We start from the raw sequence: 18,348 nt of genomic DNA, 5'->3' as shown, positions 1-18,348 counted from the left end.
CTGAGATGTAAGAAGATCTGGATCTCTACAGAATATCACAGGTGGTTGGTTTTGAGGTACAAAGCGGGGAGCCCTGATTCCATGGGCAGATATTGGAGGATAAATGGCAGCGGGAGGGTGACTGGACATGGGGATCCTACACCGCCGGTGAGTGCCAGCCTCGCGAGCTGCGGACAGGGCACAGACTTGCAGACCAGTAGCGTCAAGGAAAGGACTTTAGGGCAGCCCCCGGGGTGGAAAACCAGAGCTGCGCGGTCACGCGCACGTGAACTGCAGCCCCCTGGACAGAAACCCTGAGCAACGGAGTCCTGCGCACGCGAACTGCAGCCTCCCAGACGGAAACCTGGTGCGCCAGGGTCACGCAGGTGAACTGCAACCCCCGGGGTGGAAACCCCGAGCAGCGGAGTCATGAGCACGAACTGGGAGCAGCTGGCGGTTTTAGAAACACAAAGGGCAGAGATGAGCCCCGATCTGGAGGCAGGACTGGGAGTGTTTCTAAGGGGCACACAACCCAGGATGCTGCAGTTTATAGCAGCACGGACAGAAACGGAGACAGTGTGGCCTGGAGAGCTCACTAAAGAACAGACTGCGGTCTCTCTGCTCTGAGGCAGAGGGTTGGAAACGGTCTCTTCTGCTCTGACTCGTGGAAGAGATGTGGAAAGCCTCCAGGGAAAGGTGCCAGAGAACAAAAGCCCCAAAGACTGATTCCCACTGAGCCCATCCCCCGCCACAGGGGTGCAGGGCAACTCCGCCCAAACAGGGTTGCCTGAGTAACAGCACGGCAGGCCCCTCCCACAGAAGACAGGCTGGGAAAACAAGAGGCCAGCAACCCTAAGATCCCAAGAAAACAGGTGCATCTTGCTTGGGTTCCGGTCAATAATTTGGACTCTATACATTCCCTCAAACAGCCATCAACAGAATGACTAGGAGGAGCCCCCAAAACAGAAAAGACTCAGAGATTATGACTTATGCTGCAGATTTACAAATGGATGAAGATATAACCAAGATGTCGGAGATGGAATTCAGGCTAGCAACTGTGAAGACAATGGCTAGAATGGAGAAATCAATTAATGGCAACATAGAGTCTCTAAGGGCAGAAATAAAAGGTGAATTGGCAGAACTTAAAAATGCTATCAGTGAGATCCAATCCAATCTAGATAATCTAATAGCTAGGGTAACTGAGACAGAAGAGAGAATAAGCAACCTGGAAGACAATATAATAGATAAAAAGGGAAAAGAGGCGGCCAGGGAAAAACAACCCAGAATCCATGAAAATAGAATCAGAGAAATAAGTGACACCACGAAGCATTCCAATGTCAGAATCATTGGAATCCTGGAGGGAGTGGAGAGAGAGAGAGGACTAGAAGATGTATTTGAGCAAATCATAGATGAGAACTTCCCTAATGTGGGGAATGAAACAAACATTCGAGTCCTAGAGGCAGAGAGGACCCCTCCTAAGATCAAGGAGAACAGGCCAACACCCCAGCATGTAATAGTAAAACTTGCAAATCTTAGAACCAAGAAAACTATCTTAAGGGCAGTTAGGGGGAAGAGATTCCTTACGTACAGAGGGAGGAACATCAGAATAACGTCAGACCTATCCACAGAGAACTGGCAAGCCAGAAAGGCCTGGCAAGACATATTCAGGGTACTAAATGAGAAGAACATGCAGCCAAGAATACTTTATCTGGCAAGGCTTTCATTTAGAATGGATGGAGAGGGTGCCTGGGTGGCTCAGTTGGTTAAGCGACTGCCTTCGGCTCAGGTCATGATCCTGGAGTCCCTGGATCGAGTCCCACATCGGGCTCCCTGCTCGGCAGGGAGTCTGCTTCTCCCTCTGACCCTCCCCCCTCTCATGTGCTCTCTCTCTCTCATTCTCTCTCTCAAATAAATAAATAAAATCTTAAAAAAAAAAAAAAAAGAATGGATGGAGAGATGCAGAGCTTCCATGACCGGCAGAAGCTGAAAGAATATGTGACCACTAAGCCAGCCCTGCAAGAAATATTAAGGGGGGTTCTATAAAAGGAGAAAGAGGGGCACCTGGGTGGCTCAGTTGGTTAAGCGCCTGCCTTCGGCTCAGGTCATAATCCTGGAGTCCCGGGATCAAGTCCCGCATCAGGCTCCCTGCTCAGCAGGGAGTCTGCTTCTCCCTCTGACCCTCCTCCCTCTCATGCTCTCTGTCTCTCATTCTCTCTCTCGCAAATAAATAAAAATCTTAAAAAAAAATTTTTTTTAAACAAAAATAAAAAAAATAATAAAAGGAGAAAGACCCCAAGAGTGATCTACAACAGAAATTTACAGGGACAATCTATAAAAACAACGTCTTCACAGACAACATGATGACAATTAATTCATATCTTTCAATAATCACTCTCAACGTGAATGGCCTAAATACTCCCATAAAATGGCACAGGGTTGCAGATTGGATAAAAAGACAGGACCCATCCATATGCTGTCTACAAGAGACTCATTTTGAACCTAAAGATACATCCAGACTGAAAGTGAAGGGATGGAGATCTATCTTCCATGCCAGCAGACCTCAAAAGAAAGCTGGGGTAGCAATTCTTATATCAGACAAATTAGATTTTAAACTAAAGTCTGTTATAAGAGACACAGAAGGACACTATATCATTCTTAAAGGGTCTATCCAACAAGAAGATCTAACAATTGTAAATATCTATGCCCCCAACATGGGAGCAGCCATCTACATAAGCCAACTGTTAACCAAAATAAAGAGTCATATTGATAACAATACGTTAATTGTAGGAGACCTCAATACTCCACTCTTAGCAATGGACAGATCATCTAAGCAGAAAATCAACAAGGAAACAAGAGCTTTGAATGATACATTGGACCAGATGGACCTCATAGATATTTACAGAACATTCCACCCTAAAACAACAGAATATTCATTCTTCTCGAGCACACATGGAACTTTCTCCAGAATAGACCATATACTGGGTCACAAATCAGGTCTCAATCGATACCAAAAGATTGAGATTATTCCCTGCATATTCTCAGACCACAATGCTCCAAAACTGGAACTCAATAACAAGAAAAAATTTGGCAGAAATTCAAACACTTGGAAGCTAAAGACCACTCTGCTCAAGAATGTTTGGGTCAACAAAGAAATCAAAGAAGAAAAACAATTCATGGATATCAATGAGAACGAAAACACATCGGTCCAAAACCTATGGGATACTGCAAAGGCGGTCCTAAGTGGGAAATACATAGCCATCCAAGCCTCACTCAAAAAAATAGAAAAATCCCGAATTCACTAACTAACTCTACACCTTAAAGAACTAGAGAAAAAGCAACAAACGACACCTAAGCCACGCATTAGAAGAAAAATAATTAAAATTAGAGCAGAAATCAATGAATTAGAAACCAGAAACACAGTAGATCAGATCAATGAAACTAGAAGTTGGTTCTTTGAAAGAATTAATAAGATTGATAAACCACTGGCCAGACTTATCCAAAAGGAAAGAGAAAGGACCCAAATTAATAAAATTAAGAATGAAAGGGGAGAGATCACGACTATCACCAAGGAAATAGAAACAATTATTAGAAATTACTATCAACAACTATATGCCAATAAACTGAGCAATCTGGATGAAATGGAGGCCTTCCTGGAAACCTATAAGCCGCCAAGACTGAAACAGGAAGAAATTGACAACCTGAATAGGCCAATAATCAGTAACGAGATTGAAGCAGTGATCAAAAACCTCCCAAAAAAACAAGAGTCCAGGGCTTGATGGATTCCCTGGGGAATTCTACCAAACATTCAAAGAAGAAATAATACCTATTCTACTGAAGCTGTTTCAAAAAATAGAAACAGAAGGAAAACTTCCAATCTCATTCTATGAGGCCAGCATTACCTTAATCCCAAACCAGGCAAAGACCCCATCAAAAAGGAGAATTTCAGACCGATATCCCTGATGAATATGGATTCCAAAATCCTCAACAAAATCCTAGCTAATAGGATCCAACAATACATTAAAAGGATCATCCACCACGACCAAGTGGGATTTATCCCCGGGATGCAAGGGTGGTTCAACATTCGCAAATCAATCAATGTGATAGAACACATTAATAAGAGGAGGGAGAAGAACCATATGGTCCTCTCAATTGATGCAGAAAAAGCATTTGACAAAATACAACATCCTTTCCTGATTAAAACTCTCCAGAGTATAGGGATAGAGGGAACATTCCTCAAGCTCATAAAATCCATCTATGAAAAACCCACAGGAATATCATCCTCAATGGGGGAAAAGCTGAGAGCCTTTCCCTTAAGATCAGGAACACGTCAAGGGTGCCCACTCTCACCACTGTTGTTCAACATAGTACTAGAAGTCCTAGCAACAGCGATCAGACAACAAAAAGAAATAAAAGGTATTCAAATTGGCAAAGAAGCCAAACTCTCTTTTCACAGATGACATGATACTTTATGTGGAAAACCCAAAAGACTCCACCCCCAAATTACTAGAACTCATCCAGCAATTCAGTAATGTGGCAGGATACAAAATCAATGCACAGAAATCAGTTGCTTTCTTATACACTAACAACGCAACTATAGAAAGAGAAATTAGAGAAACGATTCCATTTACAATAGCACCAAAAACCATAAGATACCTCGGAATAAACCTAACCAAAGAGGTAAAGGATCTATACTCTAGGAACTACAAAACACTCATGAAAGAAATAGAAGAAGACACAAAAAGATGGAAAAATATTCCATGCTCATGGATCGGAAGAATAAACATTGTTAAAATGTCTATGCTACCCAGAGCAATCTATACTTTCAACGCCATCCCGATCAAAATTCCAATGACATTTTTCAAAGTGCTGGAACAAACAATCCTAAAATTTGTATGGAATCAGAAAAGACCCCGAATCGCCAAGGAGATGTTGAAAAAGAAAAACAAAGCTGGGGGCATCACGTTGCCCGATTTCAAACTCTATTACAAAGCTGTGATCACCAAGACTGCATGGTACTGGCACAGAAACAGACATATAGACCAATGGAACAGAATAGAGAGCCCAGATATGGACCCTCAACTCTATGGTCAAATAATCTTGGACAAAGCAGGAAAAAATATGCAATGGAAAAAAGACAGTCTCTTCAATAAATGGTGCTGGGAATATTGGACAGCCACATGCAGAAGAATGAAACTCGAGCATTCTCTAACACCATTCACAAAGATAAACTCAAAGTGGATAAAAGACCTCAATGTGAGACAGGAATCCATCAAAATCCTAGAGGAGAACATAGGCAGTAACCTCTTTGACATCGGCCACAGCAACTTCTTTCAAGATACATCTCCAAAAGCTAATGAAACAAAAGCAAAAATGAACTTTTGGGACTTCATCAAGATAAAAAGCTTCTGCACAGCAAAGGAAACAGTCAATAAAACAAAGAGGCAACCCACAGAATGGGAGAAGATATTTGCAAATGACACTACAGATAAAGGGCTGGTATCCAAAATCTATAAAGAACTTCTCAAACTCAACACCCAAAAAACAAATAATCAAGTCAAAAAGTGGGCAGAAGAGATGAACAGACACTTCTCTGAAGAAGACATACAAATGGCTAACAGACACATGAAAAAATGTTCATCATCATTAGCCATCAGGGAAATCCAAATCAAAACCACACTGAGATACCACCTTACACCAGTTAGAATGGCCAAAATGGACAGGGAAAGAAACAACCAATGTTGGAGACGTTGTGGAAGAACGGGAACCCTCTTACACTGTTGGTGGGAATGCAAGTTGGTACAGCCACTTTGGAAAACAGTATGGAGGTTCCTCAAAAAGTTAAAAATAGAGCTACCCTATGACCCAGCAATTGCACTACTGGGTATTTACCCCAAAGACACAGATGTAGTGAAAAGAAGGGCCATATGCACCCCAATGTTCATAGCAGCAATGTCCACAATAGCCAAACTGTGGAAAGAGCCGAGATGCCCTTCAACAGATGAATGGATAAAGAAAATGTGGTCCATATATACAATGGAATATTACTCAGCCATCAGAAAAGATGAATACCCAACTTTTACATCAACATGGATGGGACTGGAGGAGATTATGCTAAGTGAAATAAGTCAAGCAGAGAAAGTCAGTTATCATATGGTTTCACTTATTTGTGGAACATAAGGAATAACATGGAGGACATTAGGAGAAGGAAGGGAAAAATGGGCGGGGGTAATTGGAGGGAGAGATGAACCATGAGAGACTATGGACCTGAGAAACAAACAGGGTTTTAGTGGGGAGGGGGGATTGGTTAGCCCGGTGATGGGTATTAAGGAGGGCACGTACTGCATGGAGCACTGGGTGTTATACGAAAACAATGGATCGTGGATCACTACATCAAAAACTAATGATGTATTGTATGGTGACTAACATAACATAATAAAAAAAAATAATAATAACTTCAAAAAAAAAAATCTTTCATTTGGTACAATGTTGTTTTTCTTTTTTTTTTTTTTAAAGATTTAATTTATTTATTTATTTGAGAGAGAGAGAGAGCATGAGCAGGGGGGAGGGGGAGAGGCAGAGAAAGTGGGAGAAGGAGGCTCACCGCTGAGCAGGAAGCCCAATGTGGGGCTCCATCCCAGGACCCCAGGATCATGACCTGAGCTGAAGGCAGACATTTAACCGCTTAATCAACTGAACCACCCATGCGCCCCTGTTTTTTCTTTTTAATTTCCCTTGAGACTTCCCTTTTGGCCCATGGATTAGTTAGAAGTGTGTTGCTTAGTTTCCAAGTGTTTGGAAATTTTTCTGTTATCTTTCTGATATTGGTTTCTGGTCTGATTCCTTTGTGGTTGAAGAACATGCTCCAGTTCTTCTAAATTTGTTGAAGTTTGTTTTATGGCCCAACATGTGTCTTACATTGGCATATGTACCATGGGCACTCACAAAGTGTACATATTATTCTGCTCTTTTTGTTTTTTTAAAGATTTTATTTATTTATTTGACAGAGTGAGACATAGCGAGAGAGCAAACATAAGCAGGGGGAGTGGGAGAGGGAGAAGCAGTCTTCCTGCAGAGCAGGGAGCCTGATGTGGGGCTCGATCCCAGGACCCTGGGATCATGACCTGAGCCAAAGGCAGACGCTTAATGACTGAGCCATCCAGGCGCCCCCATATTATTCTGCTCTTGTTGGGTGGTGTGTTCTATGAATGTTGGTTTGATTCTGGAGGTCGGTGGTTTTCAGTTCTTCTATATCCTTACTGATTTTCTGTGTAGCTCTTCCATCCGCTAAATTTTCAGGTGTAATTGTGGATTTGTTCACTTCATCTTTCATTTCATGTATTTTGGAGCTGTGTGCTGGCACCTCAGTGATAGCCTGGCGAGTTTGGGGCTTGGCTCCTCACACCATTGGTGCAGACAGGGATAAGCGTAGGGCAACAATTTCTTCTTTACAGCCATTGTTTTCTGAAAGTTTTCTGTCTTGCTAGGCTGCCCTTTCCTGGTCCTTTGGTTAAAGAAAACAGGCTTTCCCTGTGGCTCATTTGATTTGCATGGTGGTTTGGAACTGCCAGTTTCTTCAGCAGCTGTCTGGGACATATGAGAGAAAAAAGAAAGCCTAAGGGGACTCACCGCCATGTTGTTATTTGGGTCCTGCGGTCCCTGGCCAGTCTGCCTTCTCTCCACCTTTCATAGTCTTCTTAGATTTGTTTTAAATTTGTAATATAATATGCTATAGCATAATAATAATTATATAATATATAATTTATATTTATAATATACATCATATAACTATTATATTACATTACATTACATTATTTCTACGGCTTTTCCTTAGAGTAGAAATAGGGTAAAGTATGTTATTCCATCTTCCCAGAAGCTGAAGTCTTCATGTCAGGAAGTATGAAAAAGAAATTTAATACAGACAACTAGTTACAAAAGGTTAGACGAGCTGAAAAGCTAAACAGAGAACAGTGAAGCCACCCCACGATTTGCAATAGCAGAAAGCAGCTACTACCTGAGGACAGGTGGCACAAAGAGAGTACATGGTATTACCAGAGCCCAAAAGCTGGAGCTGCTCAATGGGACATTGGACCAAAGAGGGAAGGAGTATCCCACAGAGAGCATGAACCATTCAGGAGATACAGCCAGCGATGGACTGTCATCTCCACCCCAGGTAGAAAGAGAGAGAGAAAAATACATTGGCTTGTCCCCTCCTCCTTCCCTCTAGTTCCCTTCCAGTGCCTCCCAGTGGCCAAACTCAGCCACAAGCCACTTGTCAGAGGAGTTAGGGAAATACCATTTGTAGGGGTTGGCAATCTGGACACCGAACAGAGCAGAGGCAGAGAGGGAGCAGGTCTGAAGGGGAGCACATACATGATTGGCACAAGGATGAATAGTTATTTCAGAAGTGCCTTAGATTGGGAGTTGAGAATCCCTAACAGAAAGATGGCATAATGGCAAGAACACAGTATGTCAGAGGCCACAGGAAAATATCATTATTGGGTGGCTCAGTGTGTGCTGGGGGAGGAAGATGACCATCCTGGCATACCCAAAACAACCAGATGATTTCCTGAAAATCCATCCACTTTCCTCTGGCTATCACTACCTAGCTTGAAAGATAACAAACCCCCAATATTTGTTCTTGTGACTCTGCTATCTTTAGACTCCAGTGTTCTAATAACTGGGGGGGGGGGGGGGGGAATAACCCTAGAGGTATTACGTGTGTCTCCTTCAGTGATCCTTCTTCATGATGTGTTTTCTTTTCATTCATTAGTGAAAGCAACTGCATGTCCAGTGTTTTTCATGCACCTAGGTGATCTGAGTAGAAGTTGACTATGCTACCACTTTCAGATGGGTATATGAAATTATAAAGAGCATTCAAAATGCTCTGTTTGAACAGGGGAAAGTCAACATTGCTACAAATAGACGTTCTATATCTAGAAGTCTCATGGGTAGATCCATCCACAGAGAAAATCAAAGGGCTTCAGATGGACGACTACCACTGTACCGATGATACTAATTTGATGGCAACTCATGAGCAATTTCTTGGAAAGGGTCTAGGATAAATTTAATTCAGCAGAATCTGTGGGGTTAATAACAGAGAATGATGAAGAACTATAGCCAAGTATTTTCAAGAATGCTTTCAAAGAATCCATTTTAATGAACAACTACTGTATTCATCAAAATTCTTATCCTTTTATTATACTTGGAAAATATATTTTGGAAATGTATTTCTAAACCTGGGAGATTAAATCAACATTTTAATAAAAATATTGTATAACTCAGAGTTGTTAGGATACCACTCTTGGTGCTGTAGGGGCTTTGGTTAGTTAGACACTATATGAAGGAACCTATGTACAGGACAAATAAGCTATGTCTGTTCTCACAAGTAAGTAACAGCTTTGATTGACAGTTTTTTCCTAATTAGTACAGCAAACTATAGCTGACTATACTGGTGTTGGAAGCCCAGTACAATAAATTATCCTTCAATTGTCATTCAAAGCAAAGTTCAAGAAAGAACTAAACATTAGGCAGGGGGAGAAAAAGCACCGTACACATGGTTTATTAATAATGTACAAGAATGGCCAGCACAGTACCTGATTGAGATGGAGGTGACAAAAGTAAATTAAAATCTTGAGACAGTTTTTGAGATTTGGAATATTCATTAGAGAAAGCAATTGCAGAATACTGGCATGACTAGACACACATTTGAAATCTTGTTTGTAGTTCAAGAAGCCCATTTTTAAAAGCACACTTGAGAGACTGAAAAGATACATCCAGAAAAGAAGCAATTAAACTAATTCAGAGCTGGAAGATGTTAGGTCAACTAGGCACAGGTAGTACAAAAGGATAGGGTGGTCATCAGGATGCTCCAGGAAAACTACCAGCACAGCTACTTCTGTGGGTCTCTTTAGTGGTTTTTGTTGTAGGTTGTGGTTTTCGTTTTTGTTTTTTGTTTTTTGCAAAGGCCACTTTAAAAACACAAATACAAGAAAGTCAGTTACAAGCATGTAGTGTTGCAAACTATTATCAATTGCCTCTTTCAAGCATAAGTGAAAGAAAGGCCATTTCTGCTCTGGTTAAGCAAATCATATCTGTCTACAATAGAATTAGAGATGCCACAGACTGGGTAGCTTGGCTTTATTTCTGTGACAGGATGTCTACTCTGCAAAAATAAAAATAACTAACATCTTTGAGAGCCTTCTTGTGTACCCAGCCCTGCAGTAAGCTTCTAAATGCTTTAGGCTCTCCAGAATATAAGTGACAGGAAGGCAAGGAAATTTCCTTGTGTTGTTTTGTCCCATGCCCGGCACACAGTAGGCACTTGATAAATACATTATCAATGCATGATGTTTCTCAATGACTACATTTTTTTTTTTAAAGATTGTATTTAGGGGAGTCTGGGTGGCTCAGCCGTTAAGTGGCTGCCTTCGGCTCACGTCATAATCCCAGGGTCCTGGGATCAAGTCCCGGCAGGGACTTCCTGCTCAGCAGGAAGCCTACTTCTCCCTCTCCCACTCCCCCTGTTTGTGTTCCCTCTCTCGCTGTGTCTCTATCAAATAAATAAATACAATATTTACAAAAAAATAAAGATTGTATTTATTTATTTGAGAGAGAGCATGCAAGTGAGCGGAGGGGGCAGAGGGAGCAGGGGGAAGGGAGAGGGAGAGAGAATATGAGGTAGACTCCACCCTCTGCATGGAGCCTGACATGGGGCTCAATCTCACAGTTGAGCCAAAACCAAAAGTTGGATGCTTAACCAACTGTGATACCCAGGCACCCCTCAAGGGGTAAATTTTTTTCTGTATGTATTACTTTAGTAATCTGAAAAAATTCAATTGCATTTTTACTACCTCTTGGTAGGCATGCCCTTGTGCAAAGTCCCTCTCCTTGAAGGTTGGCTGGATATAGTCACTTACTTGTAATAAATAAGTAATGGAATGCCACTTCTGTGTTTAGGTTACAACATGACTCGGATTTCCTACTTGTCTTCTAGCTCTCTCTGATGGAAGCTGGCTGCCATGTTGTGAGCTGCCCTGTGAAAGGGTACAGGTGGCCAGGAACTGAGGAGACCTCTGGCCATCTTCCAGCGAGGAACTGAGGCCCTTAGTCCAATGTCCCATGAGCAACTGGATCCTGCCACCACATATATGAGTGAGCCTGAAAGTAGATTCTCCAGCCTTAGTTGACTCTACAGATGACTGTGGTCAGCCTTGGCCATGTAATCTTGTGAGACATCCTGAGTCAGTTACCCACCCAATCCATACCTGGATTCCTGAGATATAGAAACTATGAGATAAAAAGTATTTCTTGTTTTGAGCTAAGTTTGTGTAATTTATACACAACTATAGATAGTTAATACATAAATCTACAGAAAAGTGGTCTTTTTTAAAGTTGGGTTTGGGGTGGGTTTTGGGTTTTTTTTTAAAAGATTTTATTTATTTATTTGAGAGAGAGAGAGCAGGAAGAAGAACAGAGGGAGAGGGTTAAGCAGACTCTGTGCTGAGCATGGAGCCCAATGCAAAGCCCAATCCTAGGACCCTGGGATTATGACCTGAGCTGAAATCAAGAGTTGGTTGCTTAAACGACTGAGCCACCCAGGCACCCTGGTGCTGTTGGTTTTTTGTTTTTGTTTTTGTTTGCAACAACATTCTAATTTTCTACTTTCAGCTCTTTATAGAATCAACTACTATTTCTCAAAAATTGACTGCTCTGGCAATGTGGTAACAGCTGCTCCTTCCATGACCAAAATATGGAGGCAAAATTACAACTGAAAATTTATTTTCCCATTCTAATATGCTACCCTAGCATATTGACAAAGTGGGCTTTAAACCGTTCCTAGAAAATTATAATTAAGTCCAAATTCTAAAAATACTTTAAAATCCATTAGGTTAATTCAACACAACATTGTACATATCATAACAATACTAAGTGTGAAAATTGATCTTCAGACACCTTCCTATTGGAGTGAAAATGGGCTCTATCTGGTTCTACCTATAGTATAATGACATCCATCTGTTTCCTTCCTTATAGGCAGACAACAGCTGTATAAATGAGTCCCAAGGATTCACACCATTTCACCATTCCATTCTAAATACAGTAGTCCCCCCACCCTTATCTATGGCAGATACATTCTAAGATCCTCAGTGGATACCTGAAATCATGGATAGTACCAAACCCTCTATAGCGTTAACCCTTGAACAACACAGGTTTGAACTGCATAAATCCACTTATATACAGGGTTGTTGTTGTTGTTTATACAGTACAGTATTGTAAATATATTTTCTCTCCCATATGATTTTCTTAACAGTTTTTTTTCTCTAGCATCCTTTATTTTAAGAATAGAGTATATAGTGCATATAACATTAAAATATGTGTTAATCAACTGTTTATGTTATCAGTTAAGGCTTCCAGTCTAACAGTAGGCTACTAGTTAAGGTTTTTTTTTTTAATACTTTTTATTTATTTATTTATTTATTTATTTGAGAGAGAGTGAGTGAGACGGGGGGGGTGGAGGGGGGTGCCGAGGGAGAGGGATAAGCAGACTCCACGCTGAGCATAGAGCCCGACATGGGGCTTGATCTTACAACCCTGAGATCATGACCTGAGCCAAAATCAAGAGTCAGATGCTTAACTGACTAAGGTACCCAGGCTCCCCACTATTAGTTAAGTTTTGGGGGACTCAAAAGTTTAGGCAGATTTTCAACTGTGCAGGGGGTTGGTACCCCTAACCCCATGTTGTTCAAGGGTCAACAGTATACTGTTTTTTTCCCTATACATACATGTGTGCCTATGATACAGTTTAATTTATAAATTAGGCACAATTAACAATAATAATAAAATATAACAATTATAACAATATCCTGTAATAAAAGTTATGTGACTGTTGTGTCCCCTCTCAAAATATTTTATTGGAATGTACTCACCCTTGTGTAATGATGTGAGATGATAAAATGCCAACATGATGAGATAAAGTGAAGTGAATGATGCAGGCATTTTGACCTAGTGTTAGGCTTCTACTCACCATTGGACAATAAGTCAAAAAGGAGATCACCTGCTTCTGGACCATGGTTGACTACAGGTTAATTAAAACCATGGAAAGCAAAACCAGAGATAAGGGAGGATTACTATTTGGATAACATCCTGTTTTCTCGCCCCCAAGTTCCAATGATACCTATATATTGCAGCTTGATTTTGTACTACCAGTGTTATAAACCCTTAAATTTTATAAGATACATCTAATACTTTAATGGAACCAAAGAGAAATTTTTTTTTTAAAGATTTTATTTATTTATTTGAGACAGAGAGAATGAGAGAGAGAGAGCACATGAGAGGGGGGAGGGTCAGAGGGAGAAGCAGGCTGCCTGCCGAGCAGGGAGCCCGATGTGGGACTCGATCCAGGGACTCCAGGATCATGACCTGAGCCGAAGGCAGTCGCTTAACCAACTGAGCCACCCAGGCGCCCAAGAGAAATTTTTTTTATTAACATATATTATTTGTTTCAGGGGTACAGGTTTGTGATTCATCTGTCTTCCACAATTCACAGCGCTCACCATAGCACACACTCTCCACAATGTCCATCACCCAGCCACCCCATCCCTCCCACCTCCACCACTCCAGCAACCCTCAGTTTATTTCTTGAGATTAAGAATTCCATGTATCAGTGAGATCATATGATACTGTATTTCTCTGATTGACTGATTTCGCTTAGCATAATACCCTCCAGTTCCATCCATGTCGTTGCAAATGGCAAGCTTTCATATTTTTTTTTGATGGCTAAGTAATATTCCATTGTATATATATACCACTTCTTTATCCATTCATCTGTTGATGAACATCTAGGCTCTTTCCACAGTTGGGCTGTTGTGGACATTGCTGCTATAAACATTGGGGTGCACATGCCTCTTCAGATCACTACATTTTATCTCTGGGGTAAATACCCAGTAGTGCAGTTGCTGGGTCATAGAGTAGTTATATTTTCAACTTTTTGAGGAAACTCCATACTGTTTTCCAGGGTGGCTATACCAGCTTGCATTCCCACCAACAGTGTAGGAGGGTTCTCCTTCCTCCACATCCTCACCAACATCTGTCGGTTCCTGACTTGTAATTTGTGCCATTCTGACTGGTGTGAGGTGGTATCTCATTGAGGTTTTGATTTAGATTTCCCTGATGCCGAGGGATGTTAAGCACTTTTTCATGTGTCTGTTGGCCATTTGGATGTCTTCTTTGCAGAAATGTCTTTTCATGTCTTCTGCCCATTTCTTGATTGGATTATTTGTTCTTTGGGTGTTGAGCTTGATAAGTTCTTTATAGATTTTGGATACTAGCCCTTTATCTGATATGTCATTTGCAAGTATCTTCTCCCATTCTGTCGGTTGTCTTTTGGTTTTGTTGACTGTTTCTTTTGCTGTGCAAAAGCTTTTTATCTTGATGAAGTCCCAATAGTTCATTTTTGCCCTTGCTTCCCTTGCTTTTGGCGATGTTTCAAGGAAGAATTTGCTGCGGCTGAGGTTGAAGAGGTTGCTGCCTATGTTCTCCTTTAGGATTTTGATGGACTCCTGTCTCACATTGAGGGGTTTCAACCATTTGGAGTCTATTTTTGTGTGTGGTGTAAGGAAATGGTCCAGTTTCATTCTTCTGCATGTGGCTGTCCAATTTTCAACACCATTTGTTGAAGAGACTGTCTTTTTTCCATTGGACATTCTTTCCTGCTTTGTCGAAGATTAGCTGACCATAGAGTTGAGGGTCCATTTCTGGGCTCTCTATTCTGTTCCATTGATCTATGTGTCTGTTTTTGTGCCAGTACCATACTGTCTTGATGATGACAGCTTTGTAATAGAGCTTGAAGTCTGGAATTGTGATGCCGCCAGCTTTGCTTTGCTTTTTCAACATTCCTCAGGCTACTCGGGGTCTTTTCTGGTTCCATACAAATTTTAGGATTATTTGTTCCATTTCTTTGAAAAAAATTGATGGTATTTTGATAGGCATTGCTTTGAATGTGTAGATTGCTCTAGGTAGCATTGATATCTTCACAATATTTGTTCTTCCAATCCATAGCATGGAACGTTTTTCCATTTCTTTGTGTCTTCTTTAATTTCTTTCATGAGTATTTTATAGTTTTCTGAGTACACATTCTTTGCCATTTTGGTTAGATTTATTCCTAGGTATCTTATGGTTTTGGGTCAATTGTAAATGGGATCGACTCCTTAATTTCTCTCTCGTCTGTCTTGTTGTTGGTATATAGGAATGCCACTGATTTCTGTGCATTGATTTTATATCCTGCCACTTTACTGAATTCCTGTATGAGTTCTAGCAGTTTTGGTGTGGAGTCTTTGGGGTTTTCCACATAAAGTATCATATCATCTGCAAAGAGTGAGAGTTTGACTTCTTTGCTGATTTGGATGCCTTTTCTTTTTGTTGTCTGATTGCTGTGGCTAGGACTTCTAGTACTATGTTGAACAACAGTGGTGACAGTGGATATCCCTGCCGTGTTCCTGGGGAAAAGCTCTCAGTTTTTCCCCATTGAGAATGATATTCTGTGTGTTTTTCATAGATGGCTTTTATGATATTGAGGGATGTTCCCTCTATCCCTACACTGTCAATAGTTTTAATCAAGAAAGGATGCTGTACTTTGTCAAATGCTTTTTCTGCGTCTATTGAGAGTGTCATATGGTTCTTGTCCTTTCTTTTATTAATGTGATGTATCATGTTGATTGATTTGTAGATATTGAACCACCCTTGCAGCCCAAATATAAAGCCCACTTGGTCATGGTGAATAATCCTTTTAATGTACTGTTGGATCCCATTGGCTAGTATCTTGGTGAGAATTTTGGCATCAATGTTCATCAGGGATATTGATCTGTAATTCTCCTTTTTGATGGGGTCTTTGTCTGGTTTTGGGATCAAGGTAATGGTGGCCTCATAGAATGAGTTTGGAAGTTTTCCTTCCATTTCTATTTTTTGGAACAGTTTCAAAAGAATAGGTATTAATTCTTCTTTAAATGTTTGGTAGAATTCCCCTGGGAAGCCATCTGGCCTGGGCTCTTGTTTGTTGGGAGATTTTTGATGACTGCTTCACTTTCCTTAGTGGGTTATGGGTCTCTTCAGGTTTTCTATTTCTCTCTGGTTCAGTTTGGTAGTTTATACATTTCTAGGAATGCATCCATTTCTTCCAGATTATCTAATTTGCTGGCATATAGTTGCTCATAATATGTTCTTATAACTGTTTGTATTTCTTTGGTGTTGGGTGTGATCTCTCCTCTTTCATTCATGATTTTATTTATTTGGGTCCTTTCTCTTTGCTTTTTGATAAGTTTGGCCAAGGCTTTATCAATCTTATTAAATTCTTTCAAAGAACCAGCTCCTAGTTTCATTGATCTGTTCTACTGTTCTTTTAGTTTCTATTTCATTGATTTCTGCTCTGATCTTTATTATTTCTCTTCTCCTGCTGGGTTTAGGCTTTATTTGCTGTTCTTTCCCCAGCTCCTTTAGGTGTAGGGTTAGGTTGTGTATTTGAGACCTTTCTCATTTCTTGAGAAAGGCTTGTATTGCTATATACTTTCCTCTTAGGACTGCCTTTGCTGCATCCCAAAGATTTTGAGAGCCTGGTGTCAATGCACACATCTGGAGTTCCCATCTCCTTCATGGCAAATTTCCGGATTTCTTTGAGTGCCCAAGGTGCACGCTTCTTGAAACCTACTCCATGGATGTGCTTGTGAATGTTAATGGTGTATTCTCTGGTCACTACCTCATTGATGACAGAACGGCCCTTCTTCTCGCCACCTTTCTTTGTGGGAGCCATTCTTCCAGGCCCTGGATGGAAAGGAAGAGCACAAGGTATTGTGGGAGAGGGAAAGCAGCGTCACAAGTACCGACCCATTCATTCTTTAGTAGGATGCTCTTTAACCTCCAAGTATTTGAGTTACTTCCAAACTTCCTTTTGTGATTGAGTTCTAGTTTCAAAGCACTGTGGTCCAAAAATATGCAGGGAATAATCCCAATCTTTTGGTACTGGTTGAGACCTGATTTGTGACCCAGGATGTGATCTATTCTGGAGAATGTGGAACCAAAGAAATTTAATCGTTGACATTGGAAGGGTGAAAGAGTGCCAACCACACTGAATCCATCTTTGCCCTCCATTTTGTTCATGCCCATGCAATGACCTTGGTCGGGGCTGTGCACTCCAGGCCCCTGTGGAGATTAATGTATATCCTGACTGGAATGTGGGAAGGCTTGCTCTGATCTTCCCTAAAGTGGCACACAGAAGGCTCCACTTTAGATAAGTACCTGTGACCCCACCACCATGCCCTTCATTCCACAAAAGCTGGGGATTAAGGTCTGGATTGGGCAGAGAATGGGGGGTAGAGGATTCCTGTGTACCCCCTGGATCGTCTGTCAGCCTAATCCCCTCTATCAGTAAGTTATCTTAAATAAAACTCTGTGTAAATGGTATGGAATGGCTTGCTTCATTTTTGTCTCAAAATGCATACCCAGAAGGATACTTTACTGACCCTCCTCTACCTTCTAACACAAGGGTCTTATGAATACCAAGTATTATTCTACTTAATTAAAATAAGCCTCTTAGCATGTACCTTTACCAAAGCCCTTTTACTTGTCTCCTCAGACTGGAGGTAATCTGTTTTATCACTGACAAGTACCTGGCATATGGTAGAAACTTAGGACTTTATGCCTAATGAATCAATACATGAACTCCACCCTCCTTTATTCATTCAAAGATACCTCAGCATAGTCCTAGCCTGCAAGGAGTGATGGGAAAAGGAAGGAAATACACAAATAATCACGATGTAAGACAGTAATAATAATAATTACTTTGAGAAGTGTTCAAAATGACATTGAGGATTTATTAAAAATACACAAATCTCTGGACACCAGCCTTCATTTTAATGTATAATTTAGAATGCGAGGGGTGTTGCAGTCAAACTTTTTCTCTAAAGGGCCAGCCATACAACTTCTGTTACAACTACTCAACTCCACAATTGCAGTGCGAAAGCAGCCATAGACAACACATAAATGAATGGATGTGGCCATGTTCCATTAACACATTATATATGGACATTTAAATTTGAACTTCATATCATTTTCTCATGGTATGAAATATTGTTCTTTCAATTGTTTCAACCATTTAAAAATATAATAACCATTCTTAGCTCGTGGACTGTATAAAAACAGAGAGCTGGCCAGACTTGGCCTGTGGGCTGTACTTTGCCAACCCTTGGCATAGATGAAAGAGCACAGACTCTGGAATTATCCTGACCTCACTTGATTCCAGCTTTGCTCTTTGCTAGCTTGTGACCTGGGGAAACTACTTACCCATGTGAACATGCTTCTCCACCTGAGTGATGAGAGCCTTCA

General features: G+C 40.9%; 1 protein-coding gene across 1 annotated transcript; it reads right to left on the bottom strand.

The window, feature by feature from the left end:
- Nucleotides 1-9,767: 9,767 nt before the first annotated feature.
- On the bottom strand, nucleotides 9,768-16,777 carry LOC135364589 (large ribosomal subunit protein eL31-like). The gene is made up of 2 exons (XM_064593270.1): nucleotides 16,535-16,777; nucleotides 9,768-9,947 (listed from the first exon to the last, which is right to left on the bottom strand). Exons 1-2 carry the CDS (start codon nucleotides 16,775-16,777, stop codon nucleotides 9,768-9,770), a joined length of 423 nt encoding a protein of 140 aa, XP_064449340.1.
- Nucleotides 16,778-18,348: the final 1,571 nt, after the last annotated feature.

Source organism: Mirounga angustirostris, unplaced genomic scaffold (assembly GCF_029215605.1).
Source record: "Mirounga angustirostris isolate CCGP_5_RB_7025 unplaced genomic scaffold, mMirAng1.0.hap1 SCAF_1, whole genome shotgun sequence".
Lineage (NCBI taxonomy): Eukaryota > Metazoa > Chordata > Mammalia > Carnivora > Phocidae > Mirounga > Mirounga angustirostris.
This window is presented reverse-complemented; position numbering and strand designations above follow the sequence as displayed.